Here is a 16,957-nt window from a genome sequence, read left to right as displayed (position 1 = left end):
ACGTCCTGTTTTTTGTTATATAGATAGCAAGAATAGCAATCCTTGGCAAAACAACGAATATAGTGGTTTAGATTTGATCTTTTTTTCTCCTTTGTTCTTTCCTGTTTTTCTTTGTTTTGCTACATGTTTTCATCTTCTTATGTTACTTTCTAGTATATTTTTGCTGTTAAGTCTGGTCTACCCCTCTTTGTCTATTGATTAAGACTTCCGAACGCAGAAACATTTTTTTTTTTTTTTTTTTTTTTTTTTTTTTTTTTTTTTTTTTTTTTAATTGACAATTTTGTTCGTATTTTCTTGTCGAGTTAAGAAAATAGTATATTGTATTTATCACGACTAGAGGTCGTATTTAAGATTTCACACTTCTTAAACAATTGCCAAAACAGGGTGCTATGCTACTTCCAAAGGGAGAATCAGTGGAGCAATATCTCCTTATCTAGCTGTCACATTCGCCCTTTGAGAGCAGCTTAATAACCGTTTTTTGGTCGTTATCTAAAAAATATAGAAGTGTCAGAGACATCTTGCAGGTGCAACGGTGACAATACCCCTCGTTTTTTTTTCACTATGACAGTAGTTTTTGTGATGTGTATGTAATTTGTTTCCAATCTCCTTCTGTTTAAACTACATTTTTATTCCGACTTTAGAATTACATCTACTTTTCAGGCAAAAATTTGGCGAAACCAATTATTTTAATTTTACACCACTTTTGTTTGGAAAATTCAAACATTACTAAAGTGATGATTCCCAAAAGCCACTATATCTGAAAAGGAAAGCTACAACTTCATAAGCTACTTGTTGTAAAACGTTTTAGATCGTTTTTTTTCCTTTCTTTAGTTTAGCCTTAGTAAAGCTACAGTTTTTAAGCTGCTTGTTGCAAAATGTATTTAGCTCATTTTTTTGGGCAAGTTTTCCTTTCCTTAGTTTGGTGTTAGCTAATACCAACAAATACGTGGTTTCATGTTGAGTTCTTGTTCATAAGACCTTAATACCCGATTTTTCCAGTCTCTTGATGTTTGTGTGGTTGTCTAAAGTTCTGCTTAACCGATGCAGACTACTAAATGTAATTTTCACTGTCCCTGGCACTTTAGTAAATTATTTTCGAAAACACTGTAGCTGCTTAACTTCTTATGTGATACCTTAAGGCACGCCACGAACCCCAGAAACCAGAAATTGCCAGACCAGCTTGAAACGCATTACCAACGATATTTGTTCTTGAAGTAACTGTATTTTGAAGAATGTTTGTAAATGCTGATGGAAAATATCCTCTGATTATATTTTTGATATTTAATTCTGTGAAGTGCTTGTTCGTTAAATTTTCGGCATCTGGTGTGACCTTTGGGGTCACGTACAATTGATATGCACTCTTGTGGACTTTTAATAAATACTTCGTTTCAGGATATTGGATAACTGAGCCCCTGCCCATGGCTGGTCATTTTATTTTAGTTTAAACAAGTTATTTTCAGTAATTTTAATGTATTTGCTTCCTATTTTTAGTTTTTGTATTTTTAATTTTTGTCTTTTTGTACTTCATTTTGGTCCTTTTTGTGTTCTTTTGGGCAATGAATAGAATAATGATCACTTTCAGATTTATTGCCTATCGTGTTAATCTAGACTACCCGAAATATATATTTGTTTTATGGGTTAATATCCTTTCTATGAGCTACAAAAGTCGTGCTAAAAAAAAAAATAGTTGCAAGCAAACATTTGACGATTTTATTTGATGTAATGCCTCTATCTACCCCCCCCCCCCCCAGAAAAAATAAAGGGCCATAATAATTAATAAAATAAATGGTGTGAGATACCATTTAGGGGAGGGAGGGATTTCCAGGGGTACTTCTTCCTGAAAATTTATTGAAATTTGAGCCTAAACGTGTTTTTAAGCTGATTGAAAACTCTTTTTGAGAAAATATTTTGCAATGGATACCAAACGGTAAAACAAGTAAAGATGGCTTGGGCCTGCCCTAAGTCTTCATTAGCGCATTTCCCTTCCAGTGGCAATGAAGAAAAGTTACTATTTAACAAAGACGCTACTTGATTAATTTCAAGACATTACACAGTACATAATCAACAATACACACACATTAAACAGACATAAAATTAAGCTGGCAGTCCTGCTTTCCTCACCCGTCCGACTGTGGAGGCTTATCGGAGAATTCTCGGCAGCCGGCATGCATTTCCAACTTCAAACAAAACTGCCTATATAATTCTTCTGAATTTCTTCAATTAGGAAACCGAAAACCCTATAAAAATAAATCACGAGCAGGTCTACGATGAGTTTCAATATGGGGCTCTATTCTGAGTGCCTGGGAAACCTGATGGACGCTTGGCAGGATTTCTGGTTCAGTGGTCTGTAGGCCCTGAGGTGGAGGTCATGTTAGTGAGATCTACCCCGCTAGGTCGCGACTATCTTTTTGTGGATTTTTTAATCAGGGTCAAAGCGTTATTTCAGTCTTTCATAATTCCGGATTCAGGCATGGAATGTCGGACGATATCTTTTATTTCTACGGTACGTATCCCCAGCTTCTGTTTCAAATTGATATTATATGGGGGGTTTCAGCTATTTACATAACTTTTCCTGGTTGTTTTTATTTTCGAGACAACCTTGATAGACAGAGGCTGGTATGGTTACAAGCTGTGCTTATCTTTCAATCCAATATCAGTTTTTTTGCGGATTCTGATGGCGGTATCTAGCTTCCTTAAACTCTGTTGGGGGGACAAGTCTTGATTTATATAAATTTAGGTTCAAGTTCAAGTTCTTTTAATTTCTCATTAAATCAATACAAGACAAAATAACACTTGTAAAATATGAATCAATGGAAAAGAAAATATTTACAGAGGGTGCCTACACAGTGAGTTATACTCGAAAACAGGCACCCTAAAAAAAAATAATAATAATAACAAATGATGAAAAGAATAATAATACATTAGATATACTCAGAAGAAAAATGAGACACCACACTGAACCCAAAGCCCACACCTCAAATCAATATATTACCACATAATTAAAATTTAATCAACAATAGCACCGGCCTACATGACTTCAAATAAATAAATAATTATATATAATTACTTATTAGATATAGTTTGAATTTAGCTTTAGAAACTGGAATAGAAAAACGCGAATCTATATTACTTTCATAAACATTCCAAAACTTTATTATTGAATTTTTAGGAGAAAATTTGGATCTTTTAGTTCGAATTCTAGAGCAAAGTAATTTGGCTGAACTTCTTCTTAAACAATAATTATTCTGGACAAAAGAAACTAAAGAGAATTTACTATAATTTAAAGCCAATGGTAATAATTCTTTTATTTGTTTTAGTCTGAAAAGGACACAATGTAAAGAACGGACTAGATCAACTTGCAATATTCTTAAAAATGTATAAAGGCTCTTAGTAGGGGATTTATCGGGGAGGGAAGATGGGAAAGGAAGGAGTGCTTTTAACGTACGAAGGGCATTATTTTAAAAACGTTGAAGGGGCTTAATTTGAGATTTGAAAGTATTTAAATAAGCAATCGGACAATAATTAAAACAAGAATTGTTTAGAGAATACTAAACTGAATTAAGAGCAGAGAGAGAGAGGTGGAATTTTAGATACCTAAGTAACCCCAAAGTCTTTGCTAGCTGTATCCTTAGCCTATTACGATGAATTTTTCAAGATAAATTTTCATCAACTGTTAGCCCTAGATACTTACAAGACTCCTTCCTGGCAATGGTAACTAGTTCTTCCTTAAAAAGGACAGATATTTGGGACATCGACGGTACGGCATGTGAAATTCGAGAAAAGATGATAAAATGGGTCTTCGAAGAGTTTAACACCATGAGGTTGTCAGCAAACCACTGCAATAGCTTCTTTAGACCAAAACAGAGGTTTTCTCTGACGGATGATTCATCTGTACCTGTGACAGAATTAGCCGTGTCGTCTGCGAATAGTAAAGCAAGTCCATCATCGGTGATAGTGTCCAGAAGGTCATTGGCGTATATTAAAAATAGTAGTGGTCCAAGGATTGAACCTTGTGGTACTCTTACCTTTTCAGACCATGGCGTTTTTACCGATCTTACTGCACCTCCATCCACAAATTGATTCCGACCACTGAGGCAGTACTGGATGAGTAAGAGAGCATTATCTCTTATTACACATTTCTCAGGCTTATCCAGAATCAGATGACAAATAGTGTCAGACGCTTTTTTTACATCCACAAATATTGTAGCTGGTATCACATCACGGTCCATCGCATCATTCAAAAACTGTAGCAAAATCAATATAGAATGTTCGGTTGAGTGCCCAGGCCGAAATTCAAAGTGATGCTTGTAAAAGAAGTTAGACTTAGTCAGATAATTTATCAGTCTGTTGTAGATGCAATGCTCCATAATTTTTGAAAAAGCAGAGAGAATAGAGATAGGGCGGTAGTTTGAAGGCAGCTTGGGGTTGCTACATTTGTGGAGGGGTATAATCTTTGCCGACTTGAAGACAGTAGGAAATATGCCATCTTTAAATGAAGAATTGACGATGTGTGCGATAACGCCGACATAGCAATCGATGGTCTTCTTTATGAGGTAATTTGACGACCCATCTGGACCTTCGGAGTGACCGTTTTTCATGGCTTGAACAATCTTCAGCAGTTCGTCCTTAGAGACTGGCGACAGAAACATAGAGGAGCAAGATGGCGAAGGTAGGTATTTTTTGTAATTATCCGTGACGACAGTTGAAAGGCCATAAGCTTCCTCTACGGTTGCTTCTCCAATGCATGCAAAAAATTCATTTAACGTGTTGGCTACTTCTTGTTGGGATGTTGAATACGTTCCATCAGGCTTGGTTGTGGTCTCATGAAACGTACTAGTTTTTTGTTGATTCGAGCATTCATGAATCAGTTCCCATATCTACTTTGGCGATCCTTCTGATTTTTGAAATTGCGTATGGTAGTAAACCTTTTTAGCTTTCTTGAGCAGGGTTGTCAGAGTGTTTTTATAATTTTTGAATTGCGTACCAAGTACCTCAGGATTATCAATATATTGCCTGAATAGCATGTTTTTGTGTTCAATACTGGTTAGTAAGCCTTGGGTGATTCAAGGCTTTTTCGGGGTCACATACCTGGAGCGCTTTTTCGAAAAGGGGCAGGCAGAGTCAAGGGCAGAAGAGAATTTCTCAATAAATAGGGTAGAAATCGCATCTGGGTTGGCTTCTTCATAAATTGAAGTCCAATCGCTACAAGCCAATTTAGCTCTCAAATTTTGTAATGATTTATCATCCATAGTCCTTCTTACTTTTATATTCGGCTTACATTTCAGTCTATTTACCAAAAATTCACCAAGCAACACAGAATGTAGATTGAAATTCGTAAAAATATTGTCAATAACTGATGCCGACTGTTCACCAATACGTGTTGGTATTTTTGTTGTTGGAACCAATCCGGCAGAAAAGCAAGTAGTTAGTAAATCTACAGGTAGAGATATTAATGCTTGGGACTCCAAACTCACCAGTACCAAATCTATATTAAAATCACCCATAAAAACCACTTTATGGTTCTTAAAATTCATCCGTTGTATTAGATCATTCAACTTACCAATAAAATTTGACGCACTTGATCCCGGTGGTTGATAAAATAAGCATAGGAGTAGCTTCTCCTTACCAGACTTGATCTCAACCATTAAAAATTCAAACTCCATCTCTTGATACAAATCATTAAAATCCGTAATTTTACAAATAGGGAGATTCTGGTCAATAAACACGGCAAGTCTACCTTTCGAACGGGTAGACCTGTTTCTAGTAACAATCCTGTACCCAGATACACCAACCGAAGAACTAATACCATCACTAAGAAAAGTCTCACATAGTCCCAGAATACCAATACGATTACTATAAAGGAATGTGGATAGAAATCTAAACTACTAAGGACTCCTCTACAATTCCAAAACGCGATTCGGGAGGATTCTAACTGATTAATTGGAGGGATTTGGTCATTATTTATATATTTACTACGAGGAAAAGACTGGATAAAAAGATCAAAAGATTGATGACCAGTTGATCCTACCGATTTAAATAATTCATTTAGATCAAGTTGTTTTTTCTCAAAATCATGGAGCCGATCCGATGTTTTCTCATTTAACAATTATTATCATCATAATATCATATACATAAAACTTACCAAAATTAATATGAAATGATAGGCTAATGAGTAAAAGGTGGTACCTCAGATAATTCCCAGCATGCGAGGAGTGAGAAGGTCGCCGAACTAGATCAAAATTAAACAGTTTACAGACATTTGGGTCTTCAATCTGGACAGTGCAACAACAAGCTTATTATCTGCGGAAAGAAAAAACGAGCAGAACGAGAACATTTTTGCACAACTAGAGCTAGACAGAAAAGAAGAAAAGCATGGAAATAATCACACATAATAACAAGGCACAAAAAACACAGCATGACGAGATCAATTCCAATCTCTGTTTTTACTCGCGCAATATAACAATAAATCAAAATCGACGTCACAACTAATCCATTAACTAATCCGGGCGCTAAACCACGAAGATGAAGCAGATCCTTTAATTTCCAGCCGTATGTCTATGCCTTTTTGACGAACCCGAGAATACGTTATTTCGCCTTTTGTTTTCATCTTACGTGATTTGGCCAATAGCTCATTTCTTCGTATATTCAGTTCAGGCGGCAAGTCTGTGCAAATAACGATACCACTGGCCTTAAGTTTACCGACGTTTGACATTATAGCTTGAATCTCATTTTCGGACCCTAACGATACAAGCAAAGGCTTCACTTGCTTTTGCTTACTTTTGCGTTGGCGGGAGTCAGTAATATTTACCGAACGAGAAGTAATGCGATAGCACTTCGTTATCATTACTGGCTCATCAATTCCTAGCTTATTCGAAAAAAGGTTTTTCACATTAGCTTCAGGCGTTTCATTAGATTTTTCTTCCGGTAATCCGTGAATCAACAAATTAAGCTTTCGGTCTTTTACTTCAAAAGCAAGCAATCGTTTCTCTAGAGCTTCAGATTTAAGCTTCTGCTCCTCTAGTGTAGATTCTAGTTCAACTATTCGTGAATTACGGGTTGTTGCGTCACTTTTTAATGACGCAACTTCCGCCGAAATTGAGTCTAGTTTGCTGGAAAACTCCACCTGAGACGCAATTATCTTTTCCAGCTTATCTCCGAATAGATTAACAAATTTGTCGAATGACGACTGCCTGACGTATGACATCTTTAAATACTACAAAATCCGCGAAGTGAAATCTTTAGTTTATTCCATGAAAAATGGTACTCTGATTACCTTAATTGGTATTTCACTTGGCAAATATCCACAAACAGGTAACACAGATGCAATTAGTCAAGCGTTGAAATGTAGTTTAAATCAAGTCAACTTTTAATCCTTAGTTTCTGTCATAAATAGCTATAATCCACTTTCGATCTTCACTCAATGAGAACAGAATGGCTAGGTGAGCTGGCAACACGGACATCAACTGTCTGATAGTGATTGGTTGGGTGGGGATGCCAGGACAAAAACGGGCGCATTCTGATATTGCAGGAGCACCAAATGCGGCTCCATTCCGCTCTCATATGACTTCTCGACAATTCGTTTCACTGTTTATAATTTTTTTCCTGCTAATGCGCTACGAATAGTCAACTACAATCAGAGGTTCCTCCCTTTTGAAAAAAAAGTGTCCGCTACGATATGTTTCCAGGGGTATTTAGGTAGCTCCGTTTTCATAAGGGGGTGCTTCCGATGTTGTATCTGTAAGTGACCGTAAGTGATGTACTGGTTAATCATTTCTTCGGTGTTTCGTTTGATACCGCGTTAGTTGGCAAATGATCTGGTCTGTTGTTTTCTCCATTCTCTTGTTTGTGTTTTGTTCTTTTTGTGTCTGTGTTTTCTTGTTTGTGTTGCTATAGGATCTCTCTGTGAATGGTTGAGGGAATGAAGATTTTTTCTCCCTTTAGAACGATACCATTGGCTGTCGATTACTCATGACGGATGTTCCTCTATTTCTGTATTTCCGCACGTCAGTCGGATCTAGCTTCTGACCTTTCCAGTGATGATGATGCTGAATAGGGAAGATGGTTCTATTTCAGATTATGTTGATGATTTTTTCGTCTGTCAGTTGAAGGTCGCTTATCGGTATGTTCTTGAATAGTGTATGAATAAAGACTTCTGTTTCTCATTTAAACTCAGAATCCGCTTCAAACTTGGACAGGCACGATAGATTATCTGCCACAAGGATGGTTGTTCCAGAACTTGTACGACGGATAAATCGTAAGGTTGTGTCTTTGACATGAGATGCTAAAGTTACGGAGGCGCAACTGAAATGTCTCCAGATAGGATAGATTTGAGTGGTTTATGATGGGTGAAAACCTTGACTGGTTTTCCATTTACGCAGTGTTGGAAATGTTTGCAAACGAATGTAATGGCAAGTGTTCTTTCAAACAGATCGTGGTAACAAACTGTTTGTAAGGAGCAGCACGGCTCAATAGTAATCAACAGTCTAAACAAAGGGAATTTCGATATCAATAGATATATCAAAAGAATCGGCTTATTAAATTGAAACTGGTTCCAAATATATAACATTAATCAAGTTTAGTGTTACCCATCAAAGGTTACGAGCCTGAATAAAGTTTTCCTGATTTTTTAGAAATGGGGAGAAACACAGCCTAAAAGTAAAGGACTCAATGAAAATCATACCATCAGATTCAGCGTGTCAGAAAATCCTATTGTGGAGGTCTCGAGCTCGTATCTACAAAAATGTGGAGTTTTGTTTTTGGCAAGAAGAAAGATCAGGGCTGCGTATTTATTTGCTTTTTTTTCAGGGATGATCGTATCGAACCAATGGCCATAGAACATCAAGGGGGGGGGGCTCATTCGAACGGGAAATAAAAGTTCTAGTGTGCTTCTTAAGTGACCAAAAAATTTGGAGGGCAACTAGCCCCCCTCGTATGCCCATTTTTTCCCAAAAGTCGTCCGAGCAAAATTTTGAGATAACCATTTTGTTCAGCATAGTTGAAAGGTTCAACAACTATGCCTTTGGAGATAACATGACCCCGAACAGCTCCTGGGGAAAGGTCTTTAAGTTATAAATTTGTTCATTGTTTGTGCATAGTATCTGTTACTTGGAAGTTTGGATACATTTTTCGGGTGGGAGATGGCAAGGGGGGGGGGTTTCTTCTGGGGGTGGGGTATTCCACGGAGATCATATTCCACGCGGAAGGAATTTTATGGGGAAGGGACTATACGTGTGGAGATGTTAAGGGTAACTGTTCTGGGTAAATTTTCATCGGGATTGAATTGTCTAAAGGATATTTCCGTTGGGAGGGGAATTTTACCGTGGAGGTGGAGCCAGATTTCTCGGTACTATTTTAAAAACCCTCAGAAAGTAAAATTGAAAAAATTACAATTTCTTAAACTGAAACTAAGGAGCAACATTAAAACTTAAAACGAAAACAAATTATTACGGATATGAAAGGAGTTACTCCCTCTTCAACACCACTCTCTTTACGCTAATGAGTAGAACTCGTGATAATGCTAGTGACGAGATTTCCCTATCCAGCATGTGCGATTTCTCTTTTCCTGGCCTCAAATTCTATCCAGTATGGCCATTCCACGACAGATCGAATAGGGTGCTTCTGGACAAATTGCACTGGCGCATAGGATGGTTCCCGATATACTTCATTGAGAGATAGGATATTTCTCCCCACATTGTATGGGAAAATAGTCGAGTCCTCACGACATTATGTAGACTATTTCTCACACCTTTTCTTTTATCCAAACATGTGTAACTCCAGTTCCCATTGATCCGACCCTCCCTAGTAGATGTCAAAATCTATCAACCCTGAGAGGTATATTTACAGACAGAATCTGACCTGACTCTAACCCCCCCCCCCCCTCTCCTACCAGACAGGCAATTTCTGAGTGTGTGTGCTAGAGGTTAAGGCGTTTTATAACAAACTTGTTTATTCACAAAAAATGCACAAACAAAAAAGTCTTTTCCTCAGATTCCTTCTTTTTCAAATACATCTGACGATGTATTGACTGACGAGCTGATGACTCGACAACAGCTAGCGGCGGTAGATATTTTAGATTCACTTTATATCCATCTTGTAGTGAAGTCAGGTCCACATTTTTAAAATATAATGTAACTTCAACTTTATTATATCTCCTTGTAAAGCCAATAATGCTTCTTTCATTCATAATATAATATTCACGTGTTTCAATTTGCTTATCCACAGCAAGATAACACACTTCTTCATTCTCTATAACAGCCAAATAAAAATCTGCAGGCTTATAATCATAATAGCTACTATCTTCACAACGATGACGCCGAAACCATACTTTTTTATTATTCCTGCAATTGAAGCGTAAACCAGGTTCTTCCTCCCAAAACAATTCAAAATCACGACGATACCAGTCTCTTAGAAATAAACTAAAAGTTTGTTTAAGATTTTTTTTTTACATCATACCAGGATAGGTATTTTCCTACTGTTCACACTTATCATAGTGACAGTTTGAGCATAGAAACCTCTATCCATTTTTTTAAACGAATTTTATAAAATAAATTTAGGTCTTTCACATTTTGCTATAACAAAATTTTACTGTTTAATTTTTTTTGTATTATAAATTTAAGTTTTTAGTATTTTAGGATTATGATTTTCGCTATTTTAACATGTTTGTAAAATGATTTTTGCTTTTTTAACATTTTTATATTATGTATTTAAATTTTTTATAATTTTTTGCATAATGATTTTTACTTTTTTTCAGTATTAGTGTTTTATGTATATACGTTTTTACGTTCAAGTATTTTTTAGTTGTATGTATAGCTTTAAACAATAAAAATGTTTCAACTTGCTACGCCTTTTAGAAAGTTAGTTTGTGGACCTTCCACCTCAGAGAAAACGCAGTTCATTTCAAAAATTATTGAAAATTCAGATTCAATTATAGCATCACCTCCTAAATGAATCGTTTACTGCTATAAATCCTGACAAAAGACTTACGACGTCATGAAAGAGCATACTTCATATATTAAACTTGTTTAAGGGTTAGACATTTTTGAAAATCTCCCTAAAGATGGTCTTTTGATTATAGGTGATCTAATGTCCGAAATTGATCAATATTCTACAGAGTTGTGGACAGTCCCGTCATCTGAACTTATCAACGGTGCTAATACCACATAATTTATTTACTCAAAATAAAGTTTTTAGAACATTTCCTCTAAACACATCTCATTTCATTTTTTTCCGAAGTCCCAACAAATGTGTCTTCAATTATGACACTAGCAAGGAGAATTTCCTCCTCAAATTTGCAATTTTTTGTTGCATCTTATAATCATGCCACTTCGCGCCCTTTTGGATACCTACTAATAGATTTATATGCCCAAGATAGGAATTTGATGCTTATAAGTGATATTTTGACCGAGAAATAACTATTTATTTATCATGCACAACGAAAAAATTGTTTAGTTGACATCATGGAGCAGTTGATGAAACACTACCCTTTTATAGAAGTACTGGCTAAATCAAAGCCTTAACTAAGAAAATTAATTTTGCAAGATTAGATCCGAATTTTATCAAAATCATTAGAGACCTTTGTACAAATATTGCAGACTCGCAAATCAACATGTCAGAGTGTTTGAAGAAAGGCTGTTGTAAAGACAAGCAAAGTTTAAGATTCTTTGGTAAAACGAAATCGCTTAAGTAGAAACTTACAAAGCTTATTCAAAGCGGCAGGGGATTATTTGCAATATTAACAACAAAAGTGGCTAGTTTAATCGAAATCCTCGTCAATTCCTCGTATTATGTCCCGCGCCTAGAAATTTATACCTTTTGACCAAAATGGTATTTGCAAATGACTTGACTTTATTTATTCAAGATTCGTCTATTCTAGATGATCAAAAATTGTTTATTTTCCAAGCCGCAATCTCAAGATTACGGACTTTAAAAGAGCAAACAAAAAGGCCAATAAAAGTGTATGCTGTTGAAAAAATGCCTCCAACTGAACCAAAAACATTTCCCCCTCGGGGAAAGTTTTCTTTACCATCTTTACCAACGAAATCTTTACAATCTTTACCAAGGAAATCTTTACCAGCACACCAGATTTTTCCCCTACACCAAAAGGTTATCAGAGTCCAGAGGAAAATTTCTTAAATATGATAGGTTTAAAAGATGTGTTTTGTGATCAAACAGACTCTGTCATAAAAATTCTAAGAGTTGCGTAGAGACTATATGACTTTTTAAGCGATATAGTCTCTAGTACAAAAACTGCTTATGCTGTGAATGAATTTACTATAAATTTTCTCATTGATAATAAACTACCCTGGAGCTTAAAAAAATAAATATATAGTAAATAATATTTTGAGTAAAAGGAACCCTTTTTCCTTAAACAAGACTATGGACAATAGCTTTCAGTTTCACTCCAGATCTCGAGAAGATAGCAAATTCAAGAACGAAGAAAACTTGGAGCTTCACTTATAGCACAATGGCTGACAAAGAATTAAAACATATTAATCGCAAGCTTTACAGTCTGGGAGCATTAGTAGCCCCTGGTATTCTTGCAAAGAAGGCTCGTATTTCATTAAAAAGAGCAAAAGAAGTTTAAAAAAAAAAATAGTTACACAATGCACAGAAATTGTAAAAATCTACATAAGCATTTTAGAAAGACTATCTAATATTGCCCCAGGGATACAGCTCAAGCAGATATGCTATTGCTAGAAGATTATTTTTTTAATTTTAATGAAGCTTATAAATATTTATTAATTGTGATTGATATTTTTAGCCGTTTTGTAAATGTTTTCCCTTTAAAGTGAAAGAAAGCCAGTGAGGTTGCTAAGCATTTGGATAAACTCTTTTCACAGTCGTCTTTTCAGAAATTATAGACTGACCGTGGGAAAGAATTTTCGGTGCCCGCAGTAAAGAGAATATTGCAGAAGCATAATAGTAGTTTGGGGTCAATCTGTTCAACGGGACGTATAGGACATTAATTTAACGGGGCCCATAGGCAATCCATTCCTGTGGGCATATTATTCCTGCGGGTGCCCTGTCCCACCATACATCAACACACATAACCATATATATATCAATACACAACACTAACCATACAATAACATCCATGCATTCATATAATAAACATCAAATAAATCCCTATACAGTAAACAATAAACGTTCATATACATAAATATCGGAATAAACACCATGCAGTACATATAAACATCCATCCATCATTTCTTTGGAAACAAATTTTCTTATCCACAGAAATGGTAATATGTTGACAAAACACTTTGACAAAACACTGAAAATCTTTTCTTGTATAGGCTACATCGATATCTTGAAGTCTCAGATTAGAAATTTTCTGTAGCCATGCTAATGGTTTCCGAGATCAGGCATTGCATTATCTTAACCATATGTTTCATTATAAAAGAACGGAGATCATCGTTTTTCTTCAGTCAATAAATTTAATTTGAACTGTCAACATGGATTCAACTAAAACAAATTGTTATGATGAAAGCTGCAAGCAAGAAGTAAGTGATTTATTTTTCATTGTATTCTTAGTGGATGATGGGACTAATTATAATATTGTTTATCAAATAAGGTTTACAGTCCAATATAGTTAACGAATTACATAATTTTAAAATCATTTTACACTACTATTGAGCTGTGAGATTCAGTCCGTGGAATATTTCGAGCTGGGTCCATTCATGAGGGAGCGGTTTAAAAAGAGCATTTACTGGATTTTATGGGTTTGGCTTCTCGTCCTGATAGTTTTTCAATATCTTTTGTATTCAGTCCATGGGTTATTATTGAACCCCAGCCTTAACATGAATAATAGTAGAATAGGTAGTATGTGTGTAACAGTGGCCATACCCCCATTAAAATTTGTTTTCTGGTTATCATATAGAAAAGGACATAGTATCGTAATAAACATGACAGGACTCCTTGTCACCACTCCCGGGCTCCAAATCCCACACCCAGGGCCCTGAGACCCCAAGAAGGTCCCTGAGTCCTACACTTGGCTCTGAAGTCCCAAACTAGGGTTCAAAGTCCCCACAACATCCCTCCACCCCTCCCTGCATCCCCCACTCCAGGCCCCCCACCCTTTTTTACTTATTTTGTTTTATTGAACTGAAACTTCAACTTTCCATGTCTTAAAATCACATCAAATATACTTCTAGCAAAAAAACTCCTGTGATTTTTAAAAGTATAAAGTGAAGATGTTCTAATACATCAATGGTGACTAAATGAAAATCATCTAAGGATCTCTATTTTGCTACTAGAAGTTTGATGTTTGGACAGCATTTTCCTTAAGCAAGGAGGACGAAGCGATACCTATAAAGTGTTCCGAAATTCACCTTTAACATGACAATTTCATTACAGGACGGAAACGTACGCAAGATTTCGAAAAAAAAATCAACATATCAAAAAAAGACATACATCAACTAATATTTTATGGAAAACTAAGGAAGTTTGCCATGCTAAAATCAACTTTAGATCTTCAACGTAAAAACAGACACAAAAAGAAAATGAATAAAATCTGAAGTTTAAACTGTGATATTTTTTCTTATATTGAGTAAAAATAAAATGTATATATTATAAAAATAAAAGAAAACATCTATTGTTCTAATTTGTTGTTCTTGAACATCGCTGTAGGAATGGTAGCGATTTTTGGATGTTTTAAAATGACACATGTGATATTAAAAAAAAATATAAAATGAGGATTGGTTTTGGTTTCGAGGGCTCTTTATAAATCCAGCAAAAACAGGTTTTGAAGATCAACGACACGTGAATTGATAGATCTTACGATTCATATGTGAGGGTATGAATATATGGGGGTATCAGCCGGCAAAGCAACTAGAAACCCTTCAACTTTAATATTATAAACGAGTTTTTGGCCTACACAATACAACACATGTGATAGTTTTAAAAGGTGATCTTGGTATATTTAACCTGAAATTGAAAAGATATACCCAAATCATCAAATTTTGGTTAAGACTTATAGAACTTGCCCAGACTAGACTTGCCCGAGCAGCATATGAAGGTCTTCTCCTTCAGTGTAACAAAACATCATGGTCACCACAAATCAAAAGGATATTAGATGAGAATGGATTTTCAAGTTCGTGGGAGAAGGGAAAAGGGCCAGAAGATCATGAAAAGTTCTTCAAGGAATTTAGTGCAAGACTTGAAGACCAAGAAGTGCAACTATGGCAAGCAGCTTTTGACAAATCGCCGAGTCTTACTTTGTATAGAAATGTAAAAGAGAATTTTGGTCAGGAGTTTTATTTCAAGCTGGGATTGCCCATTAAATATCTGAGGATTTGGATTCAGATTCGAGCAAATTGTCTTCCAATTTATACTAACGTTGCAAGGAAAAAGAAGGAAGGTCTGGAGGTCGGGTGTAGTTGCTTAATATATGGGGAAAATGATTATGGGTTGGGCATTTTCCTCCTCCGGTGTAAGCAACTCTCTCATTTAAGGGGATTAATTATCCAGGAGGGGGAAGATAGGCTGCTTTGTGAGTTAATGAGGTCTAGAACTCCTCGTTATATTGTGGCAGTAGGAAATTTTGTTTTGATAGGAAGGATTTCAAATGAAGTGTAATTTTTCTTTAGTATTTTTCCTTTTGTATATGGCTTTAATTGGCTTTTAAATACAGATTATTATTATTATTATATTATATACTTAGTGTTGAAAATGAGTTCAGTATGTCAACATTGATTTTTCGTTTTTCAGTTATTATAATGTTTAGCGTAATTGACTCAGAGTTTATAGGATTGAAACATTCCTTGTATGGTTTCATATTTGTAACGGCTTTCCTACTGTTCGATTAACAATATCGTTAACTATATAGTTACAAATGGAATCTCAAATATAATATGCTCAAGCATAGTAAAAAACGATGGTGGGTAATATTAAATTTATAAACTGAAATGTTTTTTGTGATAAAATCATAAGACCATGCAATGAAAATGGTTATGAAAAAAAACATGCAAGATGAAATTTAAGAAATATGCAATTTTTTCAGTGTGTAGGCTCTTTATGTTAAGGGAAATATCCCAATGGATAAGTTCTTATTAGAAAAATGTGATAAAGGCATTCCATTATTCAATTTGGAAGGCTTCAATTATGAGAAATTACCTGCATTCAGTTCATGAAATTAACTGCATTCACCCTGAAGATGAAGTTCGGCATTTCGCTCAATGGGTGCAAAACAAGATACCTGATAAGAAAAAATGCATAAGATTTCCGAAGACCTAAACTTAAGTCTTATGTTTCAAACAAAAAAAATTCAAAATGCAATTTGAAACATTAACGGATGTAAAAAATACAAGATAAAAAACGACTACACAAAACAGACAAGATATACCACAACGAAAAAAACTACCAAAATATCCTGTCATACTTTTCAAACGATAAAACTTCCAAAATGTACTTTGAAACATCAACAGAGGTAAAAGAGACAAGATAAACCATGACAGAGCACTATAAAAATATTCTAAGAAATACGTTTTTGGATGCGTAATAGTGAACTTTAAACAATAAATATCTTTCAGCTAAACATTTCCTTTATATTTCGGCCTGTTACCAGAAGTATTCACAAAGCTAGTTTCAAATTAACCTATGGTGGATGAAAATACTGAAATTGAAATATATTTTAATGCGATTGTATCATCTGTAAAGGCCATTATCATGATTTTACCCATTCGTATGAGGCTAATGCAAACAATTTAGAACATGTGGACATTAGAATTAATGAGTTGATTCTGGAGCAGATGAGGAGGGAAATATTGACTGAAATGAATTCAATTAGAATGGATAGAACCTCAGTTTTGGATTGGTCAAGTAAGAAACTAGCAGAAGAAAGGGCGCCCTTACTGCCCCATGAAAGGTCAAAATCACAACGATGATTTTTGAAAAGGAGGTACGGCGTAAAAGAAAGGGATCACGACGGGAAAAAAACAAGAAAATCATGGTCCCCCTA

At 35.4% G+C, this 16,957-nt stretch overlaps 1 protein-coding gene across 1 annotated transcript in view; it reads left to right on the top strand.

Moving 5' to 3' along the window:
- The window catches only part of LOC148947886 (uncharacterized), a 177,980-nt gene that overhangs the window by 72,470 nt on the left and 88,553 nt on the right, over nt 1-16,957 (top strand). The window contains exons 5-6 of the mRNA XM_089096033.1: nt 3,656-4,015; nt 5,252-5,440. Of these exons, the coding sequence (XP_088952159.1) occupies nt 3,656-4,015; nt 5,252-5,440 (549 nt within the window). The remainder of the gene's footprint in view (nt 1-3,655; nt 4,016-5,251; nt 5,441-16,957) is intronic.

This window comes from Artemia sp. Qi Xiang Cuo, chromosome 10 (assembly GCF_049724085.1).
Source record: "Artemia sp. Qi Xiang Cuo chromosome 10, ASM4972408v1, whole genome shotgun sequence".
In the NCBI taxonomy this organism is placed as follows: Eukaryota; Metazoa; Arthropoda; class Branchiopoda; order Anostraca; family Artemiidae; genus Artemia; species Artemia sp. Qi Xiang Cuo.
The sequence above is the reverse complement of the archived record's forward strand: the minus strand, read 5'-3'. Positions and strand labels throughout refer to the sequence as shown.